The sequence below is a fragment of the Symsagittifera roscoffensis genome, chromosome 8 (assembly GCF_963678635.1).
Source record: "Symsagittifera roscoffensis chromosome 8, txSymRosc1.1, whole genome shotgun sequence".
In the NCBI taxonomy this organism is placed as follows: Eukaryota; Metazoa; Xenacoelomorpha; order Acoela; family Convolutidae; genus Symsagittifera; species Symsagittifera roscoffensis.
The window spans coordinates 3,322,866-3,349,694 of record NC_087069.1 but is presented as its reverse complement, the minus strand read 5'-3'; the positions used below and the strand labels follow the sequence as shown (position 1 = coordinate 3,349,694).

Genomic DNA, 26,829 nt, shown 5'->3' with positions numbered 1-26,829 from the left:
TGCGCTCCGCTCGTATAAACAAAGAACTTTCGTGACAGGGCATACTAGTAACGCTATGGTTCGTACTTTGATGCAGAGTTTTTTATTGAACATAAAATCAATTGACTGAGTTTACGCAAACAAAAGAAGGATGCGTTAGACTCGCAATTATTGTTAGTTTCTGAATCTGCTGCCAGTTCCAACTGATCTGCTCAACTTGACCCTGCTGATGTTTTGTTTTTTCTTCAGTAACTGTCAACCATGTTCTGGTGGTAGATTTCTCTTGTGTCGGGTTGTCGTCAACTTGCTATCATAATTGATGATCCTTCGAAGAAAGATGGATAAAACATGAAGTGAGGAGTCTGCTTTTGGTAATGAAAACAGAAGCAAGAAGTCTGTAGAAACGGATTTCAAATTAGTAGGCGAATGATAGAAATAATTGATAGATACGGGATGTGTGTGTGTGTGTGTGTGTGTTTGTGTGTGCTGCTGTGCATCTGTGGAAGAAGGGGGATGTGTGGGTGATCTACTGTTTCTCAATTTTGCCGATGACCTTCCCGTCGAACAGTGGCAACACGTCTTCGTCCTCCGTGATTTCCTGCTGCACAACTCCCCCCAACTCAATCTCATTGCTGCGCATCTTGAAGAAATACCTACACACCACAGCGAAACACAAGAGAACATCAACGATATTGTATTTTTTTCGCACACATGGTAAGAACAGCTGTTTGAAATTCAAGAATATTTTATGATTCGCGCTGCTTTTTTTCTCAAAATGAACACACATGGAGAAAAACAAATCAATATGTAATTGTTTAATTCGCTGTTGAATCTAAAATTGACATACACTTACGACGATAAAAGTCGTTCAGTTTTTACACAGAATTTGAAATTTTGCTATTCTGCTGCCTTCCGTTCAGCAAAAAACTTCAATTGAACTTCAAAGGAAACCAACCGCCAGACCGCGTCAAATCAAAAATCAAAAGTATGACCAATTTTTAATACTTTTGAACAAAACATATCCAACAGACAATTGAAAAAATCGTGAATACAAAAAAAAACAGAAAAAAAATACGACTTGAATTTTGAAAAAAAACTTCAATTTCATATTTCCAAGGAAAACATTGGCAACACACAGTTAGAAAAGACTCATGAACACAAGGAAATAAAAAAACTGACTGTTTTTTAAAAGAAAACATTAACTTTCGAATTAAAGAAAATGAATGACACTAAGGCTCTTACAATTTCAAGAACAAAACCCGATTGAAACTTTCGTTGATGAAATTAACCCAATTTTAAAAAGATAGAAGATAAAGCACATTGAACGCAATTTGAACTTTTGCCAGTATATTGCCTTCCGTTCAGCAAAATACTTCAACTGAACTTGAAAAGAAACCAACAGCCAGGCCGCGTCAAATAAAAAAAAGCAAGTTTGAAAGCAAGACAAAAATGACAATCAGACAAATATTTGATTTCCAAGATAAACCTAAAGCATTGCCAATCGAAGATTATAAGAGTAATGCACACAAGTAAACATAAAAAACACTGACTTTGTTGAAAAAAATCTCAACTTTCGAATTTCAGAGAAAAAAAAGATGCACTTTAAGCTCTTTGAATTTTTAGAACAATTTATGACCAGCGCTTTTTTGATAATATTAACCCAAATTGAGAAAACTGGATGAACAGGTATAGTTTTTATTCGGTTGATCTAAAAATTAAATTCCACTTTCGAAACTAGAAATCGTTCACAAATTTTCGCGCCATTTTCAAAATCGTATTTGGAGAGTCCTATTCACGTCACTTTCAGCAGGTGAATTTCAATTGAACTCAAAAAGTGCATATATACCTAAGTGCATCAATGTTTTAAGACTTTTTCCTGAAAAAAAAAATCAGCAAGCCCTATATAAGAGCCTTCAATACGTTCATTACTCTTAAAAAAATCCAATTTCGTACCTTAAAAATTTTCATGTTTTTTTCTCAGACAATTTCCGTTTTTGCAATGGGGGAGAGCTTAATTTTCCTTCCTTTTAACAAACGAAAAAGAATTGAACATGAAAAAAAAATTAAAAATAAACAAGGAGAATGAGCAAAAAACAACAACAGTTGTTCAAAAAATGACAATGCTAGGCAGCAAAAGTGCCACTAAATAGAAAAAAAGCTATTAAGGCCGACCATATATTAGCAGACAAACGATAGACTGACAAAACAAGATAGACAACTGTACGACAATACTAAATTTGTCAGAGAAGTTGTTTAGTAGAAATGATATAATTCCTGATTACAAGTCAATTGCTCTCGCAAGTGAAAATAAGCGTGAGCAACATTTCAAACGTTTAATGAAGTTAATCATTAATGCAGTAAAAACGTGTAAAGAAAGCGGTAATATTTCATCACCTGAACCTCCCTCTCCTAGTCAAGAGAGCTTTGAACTGTGCAAGTGTCACATTCTTGAATGGCACCACTGTCCTGTATGGAATTGTCTCATTGCAGAAGTAGTACGCCACCACTGTCTGATGGCCACTAGAAGACGCACCAGACGGGGCTACAGTCAAGCTGGGATTCGAACTACTACCCCCTGCCACCTGGGAAGTGTTCAGTGATCCCTGAGTGTTGTTCAATTGGGTGTTTTGCGCAGTAAGCTGATTGTTTGAATTAGAGACTGGCGAACGCCGTGTCGAGGAAAGTCCCCCCTGATTCGATGTTGAAGTTGCATTCGGTGGAAGCGTGTTGCAGTTATTAGCGTGTGTGTAGTGTTGCGATAGTTGGTGTGCGTTACCCGGCAGCGTACCACTTGCTGGATTGCTAAACATCAGTTTTGGTAAATTTCTATTTTATGAAAAACAATGATTTGAACAAACGCGATCCGAAAGAGCTAATGAACAGAAAAAATGCTGAGAATGTTATTTTTTCTAGAAAAAAAATGTGAAGATTCGCGGATAAAAGGTTGCAATTTCATGCAAAAATCAACTGATTAGTATGGTCAGTGCTCCCAATTACACGTAAACACAAGTCAAGTCAACTAAACTGCAATCATTATCTCTTTTCTAAACAACAAACTGCGTGAGATATGTAAGAGTTATTGAACTGATGCTTGGTTAGACAACTAACAACAGGGACAACTGGTGAGGTTGTTGCTGATTGCATGCTAGTGTGTTACTCGTGCTCAGGGTGTGATGCAATGGCTGCTGCTGCTGCAGCTGGGTTGCCCCCGCCATCGACACAAAAGACAGTCGGGTGGTGGCGGCGGCGTTCAGGGGACCGGGAGAGACTGATGCCCACCTGTGGCGGTTCTGGGATGTTGCTGCCGAGGATCTGGATCCTGGTGGACGTCGTGAGGAGGAACTGGCAGGGAGTGGTTGGCTGGAGGCTGAGGTGGGGTCCTGAGGAGTGGTGGAAGTAGTGGCAGCCAAGTTCATCTCTGGCTTGGTCAACTGGTGGCTGCGACTCTGTCTGTGTGTCTCTACCCAGTGAGTCACCATCGCATGTCTGCAAACAACCAAACTAGCAGTCATCTAGCGAAGCACAAAACATGAAAAACAAAGAAGCGATCTTTTTTTCTAAGTTTCCATTTTTTTTTTAATTTCGGCACCAGCCACTGATGCCACGACATCCATGTATGCTTCTTGTGCTGGAAACTGTGGTCGATGCTCGATCGGATCACCCAATTCTTGAAAAACAGGAAAAGAACCTTTGATTTAAAGGCAAAAAATCACCTGCCTTAAACAATGAACCACTTATTTCACACATGATTTCAATTAATGCTCTTTTGTGAAGAGGATTTCTGCTTATACATTTAAAGTAAACATCCTTAACACATACAGCCTTGCAATTTAGGTTGAAATAAAAACACTCCTCCTATGATACAAACCTTGCTTGCGTAATATTAATCAATTATTTGATAACACCATTTTTTGTAATTTAAAATAAAAATAAGTGTGTCCCGAAATCCTTAAAATTAACAAGTCCGCGAACGAAAAAGTAATTTTGAGCCCGAATAAAATTAAATTCTTTTCCGAAAAAAAACAAAACCAACAAACAGGCTTGTTTTTTTTCTCAAAAGCTTCGACATTCGAATTTCAAAGACAAAAAAATGGACTTAAAGCTCTTTGAATCTTTGAATTTCAAGAACAATTTATGATTGACACTTTTTGGATAAAACTTAGAACATTAGAACTTGGGAAACAATTTTAGAACATAAAGAGAAAAATAATTTTTTAAAATTCCGCTGTTAAATCTCTAAATCAAATTCCACTTTCGAAACTAGAAGTCAATCACATTTTTCGTGACCTTTACACTTTTGCTAATACATAGTTGAGTTTCACATCTTTTTATCAGCAGAAATGAACTAAAATTAAAAAAGAAAACAAAATAAGACGGAATTTAGAAGTTAACTTTTTCAGGAAAACTATCATTTCGTACGAAAAACAAAAGACTAACATAATAAAATTACTGCTTCGAAAATTTTTTCTGAGAAACAAAACATTACATAATTCCGTAACAAAAAAAGTCATTATAAAAAAATTTGAAATGCATAAATTATTCAATTGTGACACGTGAAAGTGCGATTTACGGTCAAGAAATCTCAAAAGAAAGTTAAGTGTTGTCTAAACACGAGACAAGCTCAATTACATCCAAATTACCATAATTGCAGCTCTGCGTCAACGGCTTAAATTCGTTTTTTGTCTACTCTCAATCTGCTCGTCATCGATTTGCTTATACAAGTACTTAAACTTGTATTATCAACATTGAGTTCGCTTGTATTTTATATACATATCTTACTACTTTTCTTCTAATAACCATGGGCAGCACCTTTCACACAGAGGCGAAGCTGCGCTTGCAAACGCATGCGAGGAAGATGCAAAAAAAAGCTCAAACTGGCAAACAAAGTGGAATAAGGAAAAAATTTAAAAAACACCTTGAAAACTTTAATATTGAGATCAAGAGTAACACATTCTCGCATCTGCTCTACGCCCGCTTTTAATTTAACTAACACTAGCAACCAATAAAGCAGCTACAGTTTCTGTCAAATTGCCAATGCTATGCAGCAAAAACTCGACCAAAAAAATACAATTATGTAAATGTTCCGGATTTCAACAACAGACCAGTTGATTAGGAAATTCAAATCCTCGCATCTGCGCCACGCTTGCTTGGAAGTTAACTAGAGTCCCAGCTAATGCTGGATTAACCTGTTCCAATAATTTTAATCATATATTGTACTGATAAGGAAATGGATAATTTTAGAAAATTTCAAAAAAATGGATTTAGGAGCAACCCTAGTTATTCTCTGCTTAATTAGGGGATTAACCTCTTATTTTACTACTCGACTTTTCAATTTAAGTCTTCATCTCAGATTTGGCAGCGTAATTATTGAAAAAAAAAATCCTAAAAACGACCAAAAAATCAAAAATTGGACTTTTCCTGAATCCATATACTTTTCTCAACTAAATCATGGGAATAGCCTCTGCTTTCCACACCCTGATTTTTAAATTGACAATTTCCGCACCTTAATTTTTTAGATTGAACCCTTAAAATCAGATTTAGCTAAAAGTTATCGAGAATAGTGACAAAACTTAACGGTAAAAACGTAAGAACGAATTTTTCCGAAGTCCATATCAGCTTTTCTACAAAACACAGGGTAAAACAGATTACAGGGAAAATCTAAGCACCCTGTTAGTTTTAATAAAGTCAGAACCAGTAGGTTTTAACAACCTCAGAGTCAGTAGGTTAGTTTTTGAAGAAAAAATAACTTTCCAAAAAACGGAAAAAATGGACATTTTTAAGGCCATTTATTTAAAAACCCAGTGCATAGCCACTTTCACAGGTTTGATTCGGATAGCGGATTTTTTTCTTTTGATTAAACGTTGATTTCCAATTTAGCAGGGTAGTTTACGAGAAAAGTCAAGAAGTTTTAAAAATTAACCAAAATGTCAAAAAATGGACTTTTTTGAGGCAATAACTTTTTTCTACCAAATTTAGGGAATAGCCACTTGAGAAAGAGAAATCCTTATAAATTTTCATTTTGATTGGAGCCTTCATCTCAGATTTGCGCAATTAATATTTGAGAAAATGAAAACAAATGAAAACAAATCAAAACAAATAGGTCAAAAAAACTTTCGAAGGCCGTAGAAGGTGAGGTAAAATAAAAAGAGACTAGCGAAATATGCATGCACATAGAACAGCAGCCGGTTTTTCAATTGGTACCATTTTTTTAGACTCAGAATGGTAGTTTTTTTAAAAATTGAAATTTCGGCCAAAATGTTCGAAAGCGTCGCAAAAAAACTAAAAACAACAAATCCCATACATTTTCATAATACATGTTTTTTTCACACAGGACCTAACACTAGCCAAAAATAAAGCAGCAACATATTCCATTAAATTGTTTAAGCTTAAAACAGCTTAAATATGATTAAATTAACATTTAGCAAAAGTGACACCAAATGAGCACTTTTAATTGAGACTTAGGTTAGAAAAAAATTCTTCGTAATAATATACTACGCTTCGCTTTTGTAAAATACATTTGAAACATTTTTTGTATTATCAGTTTACGCAACTTCGTGCACTCTGAAATATCAAATTTAATGTCTATTCATTAGTCCTGCTTGTGAAGAAAAGAAATGAGCCCTTCAATCTATCCAATAAACGAGTAATAAAAAAGTCAGGTCTCAAAGACTTACTTTCCACCGTAGCTGTCGGACGAGCCCAGACTTTGAGCATCATACACTCCAGAGTCCACGCCCGAACTGGTCGACTTGCTACTCGAACTCTCCGCCAGGATCTTCCTGTGAACACCTCCTCCTCCTCCTCCCCCTGTGGCACCCAGAGATCCTCTGGACTTCTGGCTGTAGTAGCCAACTGTGCCAGACCCGGATGCAGACTGTCCACTGACGACTCCCATATCATGGCCACAGAGCAATTGCTTGTTGTATCTAACAAATTACAGCTTATTGTTCTAAAGAGTCTACAATGTCCCTTCTAAATGCGATGCTGGAATCAATGATTAAATTTAAACTACAAATACGCCCACATATGAAGTGAAATTTCCAATCATTTGTCATTGCCTGCTTCTTCTTAACCTTTTCTGTTATTTTCTTTGATGAATGTTTTTAAATCTTGTTAAATCCATAGATCAGATGAGGTGGGGGCATGGGAAAGGGATTAAAAGGCATGCAGCTTCAACATGTCACTTGCCTCGTAGATGATGATGGCGGCGGCATAATGTATCCCGGCACCATGGACCCATTGCCCGATCCTGTTTGCTGTTGCATGTTTCTATAGCCCATTCCAGTTCCATTTGCACCAGAACTGGCACTACTGTTGGCTGAAACAGTAGCTCCGACGGACGTGTTCTGGCCACAACTGGAACATTTGTGCTGCTGCTGCAGATGTGTTGTCGCCTGGCTGTTCAGAGGGGTCGCGTGATGTATCTGGCGTTGGAGTGCGTGGGTGGAGTATCGGTCAGGGGTCTTCGATCGGGCATTCGCCGGGCTCTGGTTGGAGTCGCAAAACACCCTGCAAACAACAAATAATTGAGTTTCTCTCTTATGGGATAATTCATATCAGCATTATCTTCCTACGAAGCTGAACCACAACCTAGCTAAACCTTAATTTTTAACTTACACCAGATGTTGGTATGCATAAAAGTACTTGTTACTGTATTTCTTCGAAAAATAGAAAAATCAATGAGTATTTTGATGTATTCAGGCAGGATATCGATCGTGATGCAGCAGAATGAATTGTAAACATAGCTAACAGATAAATGAAAAAGCAAGTCAACAGAAAAAAAATAATGATTTTTTTTATATCTCTTTCGAAATTTGATAGAAAAAGATTGCCTTGAAAGCTCTTTCAAATTGTTTTTTTTCGCTGGGAAATCTGATATTAAATACCATTTTCGAAATTAAAAATCGATCACGTTTTTCGTGACCTTTAATATTTTGCTGTTTGATAGTAGCGTTGGCCTTCCTTTTAGCAAACAAATCAACTGACTAAAATACAAAACAAAAGTCAAATCACGAATAAGTAAATTCCTGGAAAACAAAACAAAAAAATCATCACGACCTAAAAAAAAAGAGCCTGGACCTACGATCACCGACTCTTAAAAAATTAACACTACACGACGATAAGCCGACTTTAATCATTTCTAATTCAAAAGAAGGATATCCGGTTACTGTGCGCAGAATGTTTCGACCATAGTTGTAAAAAACAACAAATTGTCGTTTTTTCTGCGCGGTGCGATTAAAGGATCTGAACAAAAAAAAATACAACTACGGCATATTCGACAGTCATAGTAAAGTAGTCAAACTGGAAAAATATTTTTGAAAAAAAAAATGACTGGAACAACGAAAAAATGATAAAATCTTAAATAAATTTGCAAAAATGTTTTGAATTTTAGAAGTTTTTGATTCCGAATTTGATAGACCCATTCAAATTTTTGACCGCTTTGAAATTCGATTTTTCGAACAAAAAATATAGCAAATTGAAGCTCTAGATTACATAATTATGAACAACTTATAGTAATAGCCCAAGTATTTGTAACACACAGAAAGATAACTACAGTCAAAATTGAACGATTCAGAGGCAACATTATCGTGAAATATTAAAGCTTCAACTATCAAAGAAAAAAATACATCATCCGAAAGAGTTCTTTGATTAGTATTTTCCAGTGTAGCATTTTCCAGTCCGTAATGCTACACTTCCTGTTGCACTAAATTAAGACAACGCGAAATTAGAAGATAAAAATTATTGGTGATTTTTCCTAACTGAACTGGAATTGATCTTTCTTATTCAGTTCAAACTGAAAGATCACTTCCCGATTTTTGTTAAAATTAGCTGGTGAAACATGACCTTTAGTCATTGGTTCGAGCAACTTTGTGCGGGTGATTTACCATATATATTTGATCTGATTTGCAACTGGAATTATCACTCAAATCTCATTAATTCACTCCTTAGTAATCAACAGTTTGTCGCTGCAATAACCTTGAAAGGTTATGGGCCCAGATGCCCAATCACGAGTGAGAAGTCAGGAGTCAAGATTGACTGTTTGTTCAAACGAATAAGGAAAAAAGAGACTTGCAGTGGAGTTGTGACAGTGAAAATCACAACTTGAAATATACAACTGATCAGTTAGACAACAGCGAGAGAAGCAGGCCAAAACTACTTGACTACTTGGAGATAGACGATTGATCAGACAGAGAAGTGCAAAGATAGAAGAAGGGCAACACAACTTCTAGAGATAGACAACTCTGACGATAGAAGCAGGGAAACACAACAGAGAAGAAGAGAAGACGGTCAAAAGCTGCACGAAGGGGCACTGAGTGAGCACAGCAGTGGAAGAAGCACTACACTATTGATAGTGAAATAAAACTGAAACAAACTGATAAATTACATGTTTTATTTGTAGAAGTTGCTGATTTATACTCAATTTTTGCGGAAGGATAAATTCGTTCGTACGCGGTTGCTCGAATCCGACACAAAAGCAATCCAAAGAATACATTGCAATTAAAAGAAAAAGAAACTGATACCCCAGAATAAAAAAGACGAATTTCTATTTTGCTAATATATATATTACCTAGTATGAAATCTGAGGAGGGACCTTAGCTTTGCTAAGGTCGCTGATGTGTTATTCAGTACGCACTCCGTTAGGTTCCAAATCAGATTTAGGTAATCAAATATACTTGCATAATTATATAAGCGTGCGATATCGTTGTTTGTAGAATATGATTTTGATGTAAGAGAAAACGGGCTCATTGAACTTTTACCTAGGGCAATACTTAATTTTTTGAGTTTTGGATTGGAGCTTTTTTTGTGTGTGAGAATTAAGTCGAAAATTGGATTAGGAAAGCAATGTCGAAAACTAATAGGATAGTTTTTTCGGGAAAAGAAGAAGATTTTTCCTACTTTGAAGAGCAATTTGAGGCACGAATTTTTCACTTGAAGTTAAACAAGATTTTAGATGAGACAGTTGATTATAGAAATTTTATGCCAAGTTTAAGACCGAATGCGAGCAGTGATCAAAAACAAGCTGCAATAGTAAAGGCAAAGAGATTTTTGAAGAAAAACAGTTGCATATCTGGTGCGAACTTGTGCAGTCTCTAGATAAAAAATCAGTTTTGTTTTTAAGACCTTATAAAGGCAATGGTAGCAAAGCTTGGGATGTTTTACGGAAAAGGTTTAAGAGCTTTGAAAGACCCAGGCTAATCTCCGAACTTACAACTTTGAAAAAGAATAGCAATGAAACAGTGATAGATTATATGACTAGAGCAGAGGAGATTCAGTATAACTTAGAACAAGTGAACGAAGGAGTGAGTGAAAAAATGTTAATTTCAATTATTTTAAAAGGACTTCCAAAACAATTTGAAACTTTTTCTACTATAGCTAAGTTTAGTAGAGATGAGAAAAGTTTAGATGAGTTGAAAAGAGATTTAGTGAATTTTGATAGCGAGAGACAAGTAATCGAAAAAGAGCATGCTTTTAATAGCGAGAACAGAGTTTGTTTCAAGTGTCATAAAAGAGGACATGTGTCGAAACAGTGCAGAGAAAACTTAAGTAGCAGACGAGATAGTGAAGATAGAGCTCGAAAAATACAGTGCTATGAGTGCAAGGAGTTTGGACATATTGCAAAATATTGCCAAGCAAAGAAAAAGTTCATTAGTAAGACTAAACGAGAACAGCAGAACCTAGTAGCTGAAACAGAGGCTCATTTTAGTTTTCTGAGTGGAGTGTCTCCGGGCGAGGACTTAGTTGTAGACTCTGGAGCTACCAGTAATATGATTAAGGATCGAGACATGTTTGTTAGTTTAGATGAGAACTTCAAAGGATCGGTTAGCAATGCAAATTTCTCTGAATCAAAAATTTTAGGGAAAGGTGAAGTTAGATTCAGAGTGAAAGATGAGAAAGGCGAGTTTAAGATGATTGAGCTGAAGGATACTTTGTACGTTCCTGAAAACTCAAGAAATTTGCTGAGTGTATCAAAAATGAAGAAAGCGGGAGCAGAAGTTGTTTTTGGTGCGAGCTCGTTTGTTCGCCAGGGAAATGGATCAGTTTACCCATTAAGAGAGGAAAGTGGTCTCTTTTTATGGGACACTTTTGTAGGAAAAGACGAGTGTTATGTAGTAAGCACATTGAAACAGTGGCATTGCAGGATGGGTCATAATAACTACAAAGATTTATTATGTGAAACTTGTGAGTTGAATAAAGCAAAAAAGAAGCCAGTCCCGAAAGATTCTTATACCAGGGCAACCAGGACACTAGATTTTGTTCACACAGATATTTTAGGTCCTATCGATCCGCTAGCTGAGGATGGACATAGATATGCTATAAGTTTTGTGGACAGTTTTTCTAGATATTTGAAAATTTATTTCATGAAGACGAGAGATGAGGCAACAGAAAAGTTGGAAAGCTTCATTGCAGACATAGGAGTCCCTCAGACTTTAGTTTCAGACGGCGCAGGAGAGTACATTGGTCAAGATTTTAGGCGAGTTTGTAGGAAACAAAAAATAAGACTAGAAACATCGGCTCCTTATACCCCTCAAGAGAACAGAAAGATAGAAAGGTTGTGGGGAACAATTACACCAATGGCTCGCTGCATTATTTTTGATGCGAATTGGTCGAAAACTTATTGGCCTTATGCTCTTAATATGGCTGCTAATCTCAAAAATATGTGCTTTCATTCTGCTATAGGCAAAACACCCTACGAGTCAATGTATGGAGAAAAACCCAACCTTAATTTTGTGAAAACTTTTGGGTGTGTAGCGTATAGTTTTGTGGAAAAACAGTTTCGGAAAAAACTAGACAAAAACTCTAGAAGGGGAATTTTCTTAGGGACATCGGAAAATAGTAAAGCTTATCTGATAGGAATTGAGAGTGAAGGAAAACTCAAAGTGCAAAAAACTAGGAACGTTAGTTTTGACGAATCTAAGTTCTACTTTGAGAAAAAGATAGAAATTGACGAAGGAGAAAGAGTAGGTGATGTAGTATTTTTTGGAGAAGTTCTCGAAAATATACCGAAAAGTGCTAAGGAAGCTTTAGCAGACCCTGACTGGCAAGAAGCAATGAAAAAAGAGTTTGATTCATTAGAGAAAAACAAAGTTTGGGAACTAGTTAGAAATAGAGGAAAGAAGCCTATAGGCAGCAGATGGCATTTTGCTTTGAAGTACGGACCTAATGGTGAAATTTCCAGGTTTAAGGCTAGGTTTGTTGCTAAAGGTTTTAGCCAAGTTGAGGGAAGGGATTTTCACGAAACGTATTCGCCTACAGCCAAGATGTCGACCATAAGAATAGTCCTGAGCTTAGCAGTTCAAAATAGGTATCAGTTGAGACAGTTAGACATTAAAACTGCATACTTGAATGCCAAACTAGATGAAGAAATTCTTATGAAGCAACCTGAAGGGTTCGAGAAGTTTGATGAAGAAGGAAAACCTTTAGTTTGTCTTCTGAAGAAAAGTCTTTATGGACTGAAGCAGTCCGGTAGAAACTGGCATAGGACTCTAAAAAGCTATCTTGAGGAATTAGGTTTTGAAAATTCAGTTTTTGATGAGTGCTTGTTTGTTAGGAGGATTGAGGGAGAGATAGAAGGTTTAATTTGCTTGTGGGTCGATGATATAGTGGTTTGTGGAGCAGACAAAAATTTCTGTAGCTGGTTTGAAAGAAATATCTCTGAAAAAATTGAGATAAGCGATACAAGTGATCTTAAATGGTTCTTAGGAATGAAAATTGATTACTCAGGAAACGAAATTAGAATAAGCCAGGAGAAATATGTTGAAAAATTGATATCAAGATTTAGGATGACCGAAGCAAAGCCGATAACTACCCCTCTTGGTGAAAACGAAAAATTGACAAAAGAAGATTGTCCTTTAGAAGGTAGCATAGAACAAGAAAATATGAAAAAATGTGACTATCGAGGACTTGTTGGTTGTCTAAATTACCTAGCTTTATCAAGTAGACCCGACATTTGCTTTGCAGCAAATCTTTTAAGTTCTTTTGTGGAAAACCCAGGTGAAAAGCATTGGAAAGCCGGAAAAAAGTGTCTTAGATATCTGCTAGGAACGAAAAGTTTACCTTTAGTATACAGGAGGGATAAGGCCTTGAATCTTGTTAGCTATTCGGATGCGGACTGGGCTGGAAATATAGACAATAGGAGAAGTACCTCGGGATATTGTTTTAAACTCAGTGACAACTCAGGTGTAATCAGTTGGTCTAGCAGACTTCAGCGTTGTGTATCAACTTCAACAGCCGAAGCAGAACACAATGCTGTGGTCGAAACAGTAAAGAAAGGAATTCATTTACAGGGCATACTTAGCGACTTAGGCATACTTGGTAATAGGCTTTTAGAAGTTTTCGTTGATAACCAAGCTTGTATTGCCCTTAGTAAACACTCAATGAACCACGGCAAGACGAAACATTTTGCCATAAAACTACACTTCCTTCGAGAGTTAGTTGAACAGAAGAAGGTGACATTAACCTTTTTACCAACAGCAAACATGCCTGCAGACGCATTGACGAAAAACTTGGGAAAGTGCAAAACTGCATTTTTCCGAGACATTCTACTAGGAACCACCTAATTTGAAAGGCGGGGTATTGGTGATTTTTCCTAACTGAACTGGAATTGATCTTTCTTAGTCAGTTCAAACTGAAAGATCACTTCCCGATTTTTGTTAAAATTAGCTGGTGAAACATGACCTTTAGTCATTGGTTCGAGCAACTTTGTGCGGGTGATTTACCATATATATTTGATCTGATTTGCTACTGGAATTATCACTCAAATCTCATTAATTCACTCCTTAGTAATCAACAGTTTGTCGCTGCAATAACCTTGAAAAAAATTACCCAATCAGATAAATATTTATTTCCCAGATAAATCTAAAACATTGCCAATCGAAGATTGGAAAAGAGTAATGAACGCAAGTAAACAAAAACACTGACTTTGTTGAAAAAATCTCAACTTTAGAGTTTCAGAGAAAAAATGATGCCCTTTAAGCTCTTTGAATTTCTAGGACGATTTATGACCGGCACTTTTTTGATAACAAAACCCAACTTGAGAAAACTGGATCGATCAACAGGTAAATTTTTATTCGGCTGGAAATCTAAAAATTAAATTCCACTTTCGAAACTAGAAATCGCTCACAAATTTTTGCGCCATTTGCACAATCGTATTTGGAGAGTCCTATTTACGTCACTTTCAGCAGATGAGTTTCAACTGAAATCAAAAAATGCAAATGTACCTAAGTGCATCAAAAATTTTAAGACTGTCCAGAAAAAAAAAGCAAGACTTATGATAGAGTCTTCACTAAGTTCATTACTCTTAAAAATTCGGCTAAGTTTCGGGTTCGATCCGCGACCTAGTGACTATCAGTCTCATGCACTAACCCCTTAGCCACGGACGCTGAAAAAATCACAAACACTAGTCACAAATAAAGCAGAGAACAGATGTTATGAAATTTCCAATTATACAGATCGTGATTATTGCAAAATGTCGCCAAATCAGTGAACACTTATTTGCTAGATCGGTTAAAAAAGAAAGTTCGTACTAATACACAACAAACGCTAGCAAGCTTGCCAGAAAAAATGACTAATCGAATCTCAAAGCACATGCAATCAAAAAGCCGTAAAGGTGCCCCATAAGTGGCACCAACCTTTGCCCCTTAGCTTGAAAAAATAATCGTACTACTACTACACTACGCTCGCTAAACCTATTTGTGTACATAATCAATTAAAATGGTTTAAGAAACTCTAGCCAACCGGGAACATCTGGACAAGTAAAAAACAGTTAACAACCAAAGGGAGTTCGGTCCATTTTGTGCCACAAAACGGAAATAATGAAGACATTAATTGAAATTTGGGACATATGGGATGATATAAATTTGGGCGCAACTTCAGTATCTCGAGAAAAAAAACGTGTCTTCGAAGCTGTTTTAAAGCAACCGAAAGAAACCACCCGCGCTTGGCGAAACTTTTTGAAAAAAAAAACAGGCAAGATAGACGTTTTTAGGCACTTTTAAGGTTTTGCCGAAAATCACGTATTTTCGTCGCTCGCTCCCATTCAAAATAAGTACATATTGGCGCCTAAGGCGACTTTAGAGCAAGTTTTGGAGTCGGTCAGCAAAAAAAAAGAATGTCTAAAAATTAGCAAACTGCTTTCGGGACAAGATACTACCGGTTTAGATCGCGTGAAGATTCAAAAGTATCATGAGGTATCGAAAACCTAAAAAAACTTAATCCTGATTACAATATGCCAAAAATTGAGCTTTAAAGAGTCTTGAACAGAAAAAAGCTCATATACATTTTTCCATATACCCAGCTTATCTGCTGTTTATGTACAATACATGCGTGAAGAACATTGGAAAATATTACAACCTTATACAATTCGTGAGTTTCCCAAATGGTTGTATGCGGCGATACATACATTGAGGAGGATGTGTAGTGGCGGACAGATTAGAAACGCAACATTATCAGTTTCTTTTCCGTTTTAGTTCAGCTTTTCTCACCTAGAAACATGATTGTCGATGATTGACTCAGGATCCTCCCTGACTTGATCTTCTTCAACTCCGGGACAAGAGACAGAGGCGAGATTATGGTGACTCATCTTCTGCTGCTGACTACTCGTGTGCCACATACATCGACTGCTCATCGGGTTGTTAGTTTGGTGATGTTTGGACTTGGGCATGGCTACTTGCAGATGACCGCCATCTGAGCTGGAGGCACTGTTGGCCGAGTTCACATCCATACAGTCCTAAACACACTAGTCATATTCGACACTTACCCTTGTAATGCGTGACAAGGAAAAGTGAATGTTAGAATCCATAGTTGATTTTGCTACAAATAACTGAACTTAAAAAATCAGAAGTCAAACCGCGAAATAACAAATTTGAGACAAAACAAAGACTTCCTCAAAAAATGAATCATCACCTATATAAGAGTCTGAACTAAGTTCATCGACTCTTATTAGCAAATTAATACAAACTCAAAAAAATCTTAAGACTCATATTGAGAAAGCAAGCGCAAAATAAAGCTTCAGTAACTTGTTTTAGTAATTCGCGCTGATATAACCAATTTTTTAGCTAACAAAATTTTATTCGCAAGCGTTACTCGCCGGTTCTTCTCAATTTGATTGAATATTTTGAATAGTTTTATTTCTGTCCCTTCTTGAAGGGCATCAATATGTTATATCAATCGACACATTCTGATGCAATTTTCTGATACCTAGATTTGCTCAGAAAAAAAATGGAAAGTTTAACAGAAGTTCCTGCCCACTTGGCAGCTCTTTAAACTTTTTTCCACGCTAAATTAGGTAACACAAATTACCATCAGAATGGGTGCAAAGGTCAAGCGCTATCAGTCGTAATTCGAACAACATTAAGAAATTTCACGCAGGCGAAGTTTCGCTTCGCAAACACTAGTTAGAACAGAACATGACAAAAAGCAGCTGTAAAGTGCAATAACAAAATTGAAAATAAGCCCCGAATTAGTAAAAACTGATCGTTAGTGTAAAAAAAACATGTTGAGAAAACACGTCTGGAAATTTTTAAAGTCTAATATTCCGCTAGTAAAGCCAGCAAGTGTGTTATAATAGAAAAAAATTCCGGCCTTGTCATAGGAAAACACATTTTCTAGGCTTCTCGGTAGAAAACACTTAAACCAACATTCTACAAAAACGAATCAGTCTTTCCGTTCATCTCAAAGCGCCCAAAAACGGCACAAATTTGAAAAAAGAAAACGTTTTTTTTAAAAGAAAAAACGTTTTGTTTTTAATGAACGGGGTCGGAATTTTCTCTGCTACTTCGCACAGCAACCGGATACTCTTTTTTAAAATATTAATTTACCAATATTCTTAAGTGATGATTGTAACAATGGCGACACACGGCAAAACTCGTCCTGATTGACAAACCAAAAAAGTCCGCTGAGAATATCTTCTTGAGAAATATAAAATTACAAGTCTATCAGCCTAAACTTCAAAGAAAATCAAACGAAAAAAAAATCAAAAAATCGTTTTTGTCAATAAAAATTGCCTCAAAGGCCCAAAATATCCCAAACAAAATCACCTGCAACATTAGAAAATCTACAATGAGTTTTTAAAATGCTATAAAAATCCAAGTTTTTTTTTAAAAAAATCCTTTCTGCGGAACTAAGCAGACCAAGCAGATCTAAATTAGCCAAAACTTTCTATTGGCGAGAAAACAGGTCTCAACTAGAATCGAACAACGGGGCTGTGTTGTCTACAGCATTGTGGTTACAGCTACTTGGAATAAAGCTAAACCATTGAGCTAGAGGAACTAAGCCGACAAAAAAACAGACGGACGATATATCGAATAAGCACAAAAACTTTAGTTTGCAAAAAAGGGCCCAGTCGGATTCGACCGCAATTTTTACCTTTACGCCAGATGTTTGATTGAATTTGAGTTTGTAATTACCAAGCGGTAACAGAGCTGAAAGAACCTGAGCAGAAACCCTGCATGCCGAAAAGAAATTCAAAAAAATCTGAACCTAGAAAAAATCTTTCCACTGAGAGCACACACATGCGCACAAAAAAAACTTCGCACGTTAAGACGCAATAAGAGGCCACTAGGTCGAATTAATTTGGCCGAAATTTAAGAAGCCGATAAAAAGTCGAAAAACAGAAGAAAGTGAAATTTTGACAATTACAGCTGGTAAAATTACAACCAATGTGAAAAACAAGTTTCGATTCGACAGCATTTTTAAATGCTAAAAACAACTGCAGTGAGAACTGTTTACAGCTAAAATAAATGATTGCTAGATAAGGTAACTCAGCCGACAAAACATAAGCAGACAAATAATAGGCCGAATTTTTTTCATTCGGAAATTAAACCGTTTGAAAAAAACTTCTCCTGGTCGGATTCGAATCAAGGACCTTTGCCGTGCTAGGCGTATTCTTTGCCACCTAGGCTCTGTGTGCAATAGACACTTCAAAAACTGAATTCAATATGAACCAAGGTAACACCAGGAGTCCAGAGGACAAAGTTGTTTACGGGAAAAAAGTCTACTACCTGTGATTGTAATACCCTTGCTATCGCAAGGGTGAAAACTCAGTTGGTGTCCAAAAAAAAAACAAAGATAAAAAAATCGAACTAAAAATGAAGCAATATGTAGTAGAGCTCCCCGCGCTAGTAGGAGGATGTTCAATACTGTAGCCAAAAAAGTGTACATGAAGTCAACCTACTTCTCTCCGATGGCTAAAAGAAAAATTGCGATTCCTGAAATCGCAGATGAGCAATAAAAAGTACTCAAAAGGCCTGCCTTGGGACAGTCCATTGATATAACTTCACTGCCGAAAGTATTGTTTCGCTACCATTACTGTAGCCGAAGAGAGTCAGGCTGTGATAGACTTAAAGTTAGAGCTCAAGTGAGAGCTCGTCCTCATAGAAAAACAATGACATGTTACTAAAAATGCCTTGAACCAACGTGATGCCCAATCACGTTACTCATTTTCGTCATCAAGAAAGTCAAAATCAATCACCCCATTAGAGAACTCTTCCTAAAATACTGCTAACCAAACAGTTAAAAATCTTCAATATCTAGACGATCAAGGAGACGCTTTCAACGCTCTAAAATTTTCCAGTTCAAGTAAACCCGGAACTATCGAGCACCAGCTACCATTCTTGAATTATTAGGAAGCGAACAAAACAATAAAACAAAGGAAAACATACTCTATGAACTCTACGTAATCAACGAAAAACAGTTCCACTCGCTGTTTTGAATTCGTTCACTTCTTTCAACAACCTAGCCAGATTTTCCTACAGCTTCAGATGTTAGGAGCTCCTACGCTGCGGCCACTTCCCCTCCTTCTTATATATATGACCGAAATGACTAAAATTTATGCGCTGCTCCTCGACGAGGCAACTACAACAACATAGCTGCAGACAACTACTGCAAATCAGCAGACGCTAGGACGCATTGTCCACAAACTCATTGAATAACACAGATCGGGCTCTCAGTTGCCTCCGTATTGCCGACAGCACAATATCTCGCCAGAATTCCTTTGTTGTAGGGTAGCAACATAGCACTAGGTAAAGTACTCGAAAACTTGTCGTGTCGTTCGCAGCCAATGACTGGATTCTAACAAACAAGAATTCGACAAAAAAAAATCCCAGAAAACACATACAGGTCATGATGAGATACTTCAACCAGGAACACAGGGATGATAAACACTGTTAACTACAAGGAGCTCGAAATAATCATCAAACCCACCAACAAACACCGGAAATTTGCTTTTTAAGACAGGAGAGAATTTCTGAGCATTAATATAGAAAAAAAATACAAGTTACTTGGCATCTTTAACCCAACATATCTGCTAATGAAATCACAATCTGGCCGGAAAATTCTTCCACATCTTCAATCGGGATTAAAACTCACTCAAATACCGAATTATGTATTCGACGCTTACTAAGTTGTTTATAATACTACCACACACCTTTGAAGATCTCTACTTGTCGAGTACACCCAATCTTCCCATTTAAACAGCTGGAGGAACGAGATTTTTCAGATCTATCCGCTAACTAAAACAGTCTGCGTGCTGTGTAAACCTGTTCAACGCACGCTGCTCCTGTAGATAGGTTTTAGTTACCACAATCTACAGCGAGGCGAATCTGTACTTTGCGAAAACAAGCAAAAAAAGACAAAAACAACTATGGCAAAAAAGAGAAAAAAGCTTTCTATCAGCCAATAACATGCTATTCAACACATCCTATACAGCAACAGGTTAAAGGAATAATTTGAATTACAAGTTTTATTTGCTACACAGAGGCGTCAATGATGTTCAAGAGGGATACCGTTACCATCATCCGAATAATTTTCAGCATACACACATACCAGTCCAGCTTAAAACATGTCGATCAATTTTAATCTGTAAAGAAGACACAAACGCACTTCTATCCAATTGTTCCATTAAAAAACATGTTTAATAGAACAAGAGTTAAAAAGCTAAGTTCATTTTTCTTTTAAATTTGCAAACTTTTTTCAAAAAATTTAAGTTTCTCATTGAAACGCCACCATTAACAAAAATGCACCCAAAATAAATTTGACTCCTCAAATACTAGACATTATATTGCAGATACAAAGTATGCCATGCAAAAAAAGCAAACGCAAAAAAAATAAAACTTTCTTATGCACCAGAGTCGATATCTACTTCTTAATGGTATGACAGCAAAAGTTCCATCAGTTAAGCACTTATATTTGCTACTTAGCTTGAAAAAATGTGTACACTTCGTAATATGACAGTACGGTCGCTTGCTCGATTGCGTAAACATACAGAGCAATCAGCACTTAACGAAACGCACCCTGAATCATAACATGCAAAAGCACTAAGAAACAAAAAATCAAAATTGATTCTATTGAACCGTAAATATCTTCAAAATTTCGTTTACTTTTAAAGAAAAGATCAGATTGCATCAGCCAGTCCAAAAATAATAATTAAAAATTGAACTGAGAAAAAATAATGTGAAAATTGTGAGCCACATTTCCACAAATACTTCGACCGGGTTGATACATTATGTCTTGAACAAAATATATTTATGGTTTAATTTACATTTTTGTTTCATTGAGAAGAAAGTTCATAAAATACTTTGACCGAAAGTGGGCCTCTGGGTACATAAACGTCATTACAAGGAATTTCAGCTAAAACTAAAAAAAAGGATACATGCAAAATACTCACTAAGCAATAGCCCCTATTCGAAACGTTGAACAGCTGCTCATAACTATATGCCTTATGGAGTCGCGGTTTTCGCGAAACTAAATAAATACTTTCAACTTTCACGCTTCAACTCATTCAAGTGAATTCAATTACAAAAATAGCAACCTTGGAATAAAAATGATTAACAAATTACAAAAATGTAGACCCGAGCTACAACCAAACTCTTTCCTATGCGTATGTGATCTTACCAGATGGTGATGATAATGATGTTGAGCCTCTCTCTCCTTCTCCGCCTTGGCCACCTCTAGTTTCTGGATGAGCAGGGCTGCGAACTCACTCACACTCAGACTCTGCTCACTCAAACTCACAGACTGCTGCTGTTGTTGATTCTGTTGTTGTTGGAGAGCAGCACTTCTGCTGTGGCTGCCTCTCTGCAACAAACAACAAACTGATATAACCCAATCATGAAATCAAGAGGAATCGAGAAAATTGAGAAAATAGACAAAGTATTTGGGGAAAACCGATGAGATTTAGAAACAAAATTCATAGTCGGTCGATTTTCCTTTTTGGGTACTAGTTTAAAAAATTGGCCCGTTACAAACCTCGTTTAGAAATATGATCCCAAATAATTGTCAATGGGTTGATATTTTTTGATGAAATCTGTTAATCAATATTGTTGATGATATTAAACTATTATGGAAGTTTTCTTTTTGTTTTCATCCACTTGAGAGATCACATTTTGTTTTCATCCACTTGGAGTAAATTTCAATCGGTCTGGCGGTAATTCTAAACGAGCTTTTTGATAGAGACTCCGAAAATAGCGGCGAGAACATACTTATAAGCGAGCAACCATTTGTTCTGTTAAAACATGCAACTTAAGAAACTGGTAAGATGGGTAAACAACTAGACCTATTTTTAATCATATGAGGAATGGATTTCTCAATCATATTTTAGGCAACACATATGATTTTGACGTTTAGACCGAATTTGACGTTTCGGCTCAATTACCTGCCGTCCCAATTGCCTGCAGTCCCCATCCATAATGTAACTCAAAATTAGTCCTGAATAATAGTTCTAACTGACTCCGCCACCCGATGAAGCTGTTTATTTGCTCAGGCAAGTCGTCCAAAATTGAATTGAGTAAAAATCAAGAAAACTACACGACGCGGCATTATCAAATTACATTTTAATTTTCTTTCCTCCCACTCAGAAAATGCCAAGCCAAACTTGGTTGAAAAAACTTGGGCAGATATTAAGTGGTTCATTAAGTTTTTACGTCTAACTTACGACAAAATGACCTTAATATGATTAGCATACGATTTATTTTTAAAGCAAAAAAGCACATCAAATAAATTTCAAAACGAGAAGAAAAAATTTAGAATTATAACTCTTCTAGCAATAAAAAACGATGCCGAAAACGACATTTCGCAAATTTAGTACTGCAGTGTACAATATAAATGAGCACCCAACAATTAAATCCTATATCGAAACTACAGTAACCTGTAGAATGAAACTAGTTAATCTAATTTACTACATGCAGAAAGGGCATGGCGGGTGACAGAGCCGATATGAAATGTTTCAGGAAACAATGATTATTTATCCGACTAATAAATAGAACAGACAGAATATTATTTCTCCTACATTAATTCGGGAAACTTAGGCTAGTATGAGGTCGATTGCGAAACAAAGACGTTATTTTTGATGAATTTGTTTTCATTTGCTCTTATAAGTGAACCAACAACATGGGGTTGTGTTCCTTTGAAGGCCTTTTTTCCGTCTGTTCAGCCTAATGAATAAAAATCTTTTAACTTCCTTGATCGCATGATGTGTACCTAATTACATTCAGCGAGGCTCTATTCTGCGTTTTGATAAGGTACACACATACTTACAGATGAAAGCATAGACTAGGTTCACATAGGGGGGGGGGGGGGTTGGACTATCTTGCTTTTCTCAAGACAAATGAGATAATTTTGATGTGTTTTAACGCTTCCACAGTATTCCGCAGTACTTTAATTACAGACCCCAGCAGATTTAGAGGGATTCGACCCCCTACCGAGCCAAAAATTCCCCCTTTGTACTATTTTGAGAATTCCATTTTTGGCTGACTGACCTTAAAATTTTTCTACAGGCGCCTTGGGCGCCAAAATACTAATTTTGAGGGGGAGCACGCGCCGAAAAAACGCGAATTTTTGGTCAAAAATTTCAAAAAAGTGCCTAAAAACGCCTTTTTTGGCTTGTTTCAAAATTCTACCTGCGGCGCACATCATTTGGTCAAAATGGGGTCTTTTTAGTGACTTGAGCGAGCTCAGAAAATCATTTTGGTCGATCTAAAAAAAACGTCGACAAAATTTTCGAAACTTTTTTGAAAATCAGCTCTCCTCGAGAAAATTTACAGCGGATCAAAAATTACCGGGGTGCTGGACGCTTTTGGACAAAAAAGTGTTTTCATAGTGGGAGAAAGGGTTCAAATTTATCCCGCAACCTCGGATTACTGTCAGGCCAAAACCGAGCCGAAATCTGTCTTGAACATTAAAAATCTCTTTAATTTGTAGCATACTTTTCCTAAAGTTCTGCTTTAAGTTTAAAGACATAAAAAATAAGGGTTGATTTAGAAACCTCGAATCACGAAAGGATCGGCATTCTAGACGGTAGGGTCTAAGAAAAAAAAAGGTTTTTCGTTAACGGGCCTCCGACAAGTAAGAAGTGGTCAGGAGTAGACCGAAAGAATTGAGGCTGAAATTAGTAACTAGACATGTTGTAAACATTAAACATTCAGCTTGTACTCACAACAGCTGATACTGTCATGTGTGGCTGTACAGGATTTGCCATGGGGGGAAACATGCGACTGTGGGAGCCATTGTATTGAGCCATTGAGTGGGCAGTCATGTTACGTCTGCTGCTGCTGCTGCTTCCACTCACGTGCTGATCCCCTCCTCCTCCTCGCCTGTTGTGTTTCTGCAGTCTCCTCCCCAAAGAAGAAGCAGATGAGAGCCCGATGCCACCACTACCTGCACAGCAGGCTGCCACTGGACCACCAGCGAACAGTAACGATGTTTCACCCCTGGAAATAAACCACAATTGTAAAACAGAGGCCAAGCGGTGCTTCGCATTACTTCCGATACAATAAAAGCGTAGCATTTCAACCTACCAAATAGAAGTGAGAAGGAAATGACTGCATCAAAAAAAACTTGAAAATAATCAAGAAAACTTTTGGAAATCCGAAAAAAATAACTCTCACAAAAACAAACGAAAAATACAACCACAAGCATTAAATAAGCTTTTAGTATTTTCCGAGCATTCACTAAGCCAATAACACGTGATTAGATATCAATTGATCCGAAAACAAATCATGCCACAAGAAATTGTTGTCATAAAAAATCATCAAATTTTTTGGAAATAAGAAAAATTCAATCTCAGAAGAACTGACGACAAAAACAACCACCTGCTTCAAACCAATTTTTAGTATTTTCGGAGTCGTCACTAAGCCAACAACACGTGGTTAGACACCAATTGATCCAAAAACGAAAAAGGACAAAGCAAACTGTTGTCATAAAAAATCAGCAATTTGTTTTCGTAAATATGAAAAATTCAATTTCGAGAAACACAAGCTGCATTAAACAAGCTTTGGATATTTTCGGAGCGTAACCAAGCCCACATCACGTAGTTAAACGCCAACTCATCCGAAAGCAAAAATGCCCAAGGAATTTCTTGTCATAGAAAAATTTTGAGCGATTAAAAAGTTTGATCTTTTAACTTTTTTACTACCGATCGAACTGATTTACTCAAAACAAAAAAAAATCATTTTTTGTCCTTAAACCGATGCCAAAAAAATTCACTAAACCCACAGAACAATAGCCGAAAATATTTAAGACTTAGTTTAGTTTCTCGAATAAAGCTTATAAGCTTAACTAAAAAGAGAAAACAAAACAAAAAGGGAAAAAATACCGGTCAAAGTTAATCAATTTAACACAGGCGAAGTTGCACTTCGCATAAACATGCACAAAAATGACCGATAAAGCTACTGGGAAAAACTGAAAGGTATAACTTTGAGTCTATAAATTTCTTCAGTGACGCACACCAATTATGAGTCAAGCCAATTATGACGCATTAGCAGTGCCAGTCAATTCGAAAAAACAACGAAACTTACGAAGTAACTTGCCTCAATTTATAGAGCGGACGAATTTTAACTAGTATACAAAAAAGTTCATTAAAAACATCTGACCCTGCCCAGGTTCGAACCCTCCTATTTTGTTGCTGCTCTCCTTCATTACCTCTACGCTACAGATCCATGATGCCATAGAGCTAATGTGCTATTTTTAATGTAATAGTATGTAATAATATCCTAAGCAGTAGCTGTACTTAATAGCTGGTTATTGATCAAAATCAACTAATATTTGCACCTTAGGTTGGACAAAAAAAGAAGAGGGTTCATACTATCACACAAGCTTTGTTGTATAAAAACTACAGTAGTTATTTAAAGACACATGAGATTACCATGAAAACTGCTTATAGCGAAAAAACTGTGGTGTGGCAACTAAACCTTTAAAATATAAGCCGACAAACTGTAGTCCAGTTTATAAATAAAATTTTTGTCATATAATTTATCCCATGATTTATAAAACCAATCCGAATTTGAGAAAACTGAATCAGTAGCAATTTTTTTTTTCAACAGGGAAATCTGAAAACTAAAATCCACTTTCAAAATTAGAAGTCAGTCACATTTTTTGTGACCTTTACTTTTTTGATGTTGAATAATGGAGTTTGCATTTCTTTAACAAAATGAAAAAATATATACTGAAGAAAAAATACTGAATTGTTTTACAAAAGAGTTCCAATTTTCAAACTTGAACGACAAAATGGCCTTAAAAACCTCTGAAACTGAACAAAAATTTATGATCGCCACTTTTTTGACAAAACTAACTTTTTTCTGGTAATTTCATTCTTCCGCAGGAAGTTCAGAAACTCCATTTTCGAAACAGGGAATCGATCACGTTTTTCGTGACCTTTACACTTCACTTTTCCATAGTGGACTTTGCCTTTCTTTTCACAAAGGAAATGCACTAAACTTTAAAAAAGTTCAAACCTTGAAAAAGTAAATTTGAGCCTGAACAAACTTCCAGACTTCCTAGAAAAAAAAATAAAAAAAAACATCACGACCTATATAAGTCAGAATCAAGTTCATCGACTCCTAATTCATTATGAACTCAAACTAAATTATCGCTTCTAATTTCAACCATTCCGTGAAAAAAAAATATTTGCGTAAAAATTTCTAGTACCCGATTGCAATACCCGTGCTGATTGTAATGAATTAAACTTCATAATGATTTCTGAGTCGATGAACGTAGTTCAGACTTTTATAAAGGTCGTGATGGTTTTCTTCAATTTTTTCATAATAAAATGTGTAATGCGATTTTAGTGTACTGACATGGAGTGTGTGGTTGAGTAGTCTGCGAGGGAGGCTGAGTCGTCAGTGTGTGTGTCCGAGGACAGGGACTGGATCTCCGAGTCAAAGTTAATCAATTTAACACAGGCGAAGTTGCACTTCGCATAAACATGCACAAAAATGACCGATAAAGCTACTGGGAAAAACTGAAAGGTATAACTTTGAGTCTATAAATTTCTTCAGTGACGCACACCAATTATGAGTCAAGCCAATTATGACGCATTAGCAGTGCCAGTCAATTCGAAAAAACAACGAAACTTACGAAGTAACTTGCCTCAATTTATAGAGCGGACGAATTTTAACTAGTATACAAAAAAGTTCATTAAAAACATCTGACCCTGCCCAGGTTCGAACCCTCCTATTTTGTTGCTGCTCTCCTTCATTACCTCTACGCTACAGATCCATGATGCCATAGAGCTAATGTGCTATTTTTAATGTAATAGTATGTAATAATATCCTAAGCAGTAGCTGTACTTAATAGCTGGTTATTGATCAAAATCAACTAATATTTGCACCTTAGGTTGGACAAAAAAAGAAGAGGGTTCATACTATCACACAAGCTTTGTTGTATAAAAACTACAGTAGTTATTTAAAGACACATGAGATTACCATGAAAACTGCTTATAGCGAAAAAACTGTGGTGTGGCAACTAAACCTTTAAAATATAAGCCGACAAACTGTAGTCCAGTTTATAAATAAAATTTTTGTCATATAATTTATCCCATGATTTATAAAACCAATCCGAATTTGAGAAAACTGAATCAGT

General features: G+C 36.5%; 1 protein-coding gene across 1 annotated transcript; it reads right to left on the bottom strand.

Annotated features, from left to right (window-relative positions):
- On the bottom strand, positions 1-26,476 carry LOC134853235 (sericin 1-like). Its single transcript, XM_063869203.1, has 10 exons — positions 26,450-26,476; positions 26,046-26,161; positions 23,408-23,681; positions 20,869-21,051; positions 15,462-15,706; positions 7,168-7,488; positions 6,654-6,905; positions 3,088-3,465; positions 2,374-2,781; positions 1-632 (listed from the first exon to the last, which is right to left on the bottom strand). The coding sequence occupies exons 1-10, from the start codon at positions 26,474-26,476 to the stop codon at positions 506-508; spliced, it is 2,331 nt and encodes a 776-aa protein (XP_063725273.1). The 3' UTR covers positions 1-505.
- Positions 26,477-26,829: the final 353 nt, after the last annotated feature.

Bases quoted from the DNA above. Each gene is read 5' to 3' on its own strand.
- LOC134853235 (XM_063869203.1), bottom strand. From the start codon at position 26,476: ATGGCATCATGGATCTGTAGCGTAGAG. The intron at 26,162-26,449 runs GTAATGAAGGAG...GTTTATGCGAAG, and splicing joins CATGGATCTGTAGCGTAGAG to TGCAACTTCGCCTGTGTTAA. The intron at 23,682-26,045 runs GTCAGTACACTA...GTTTATTTCCAG, and splicing joins TACTCAACCACACACTCCAT to GGGTGAAACATCGTTACTGT.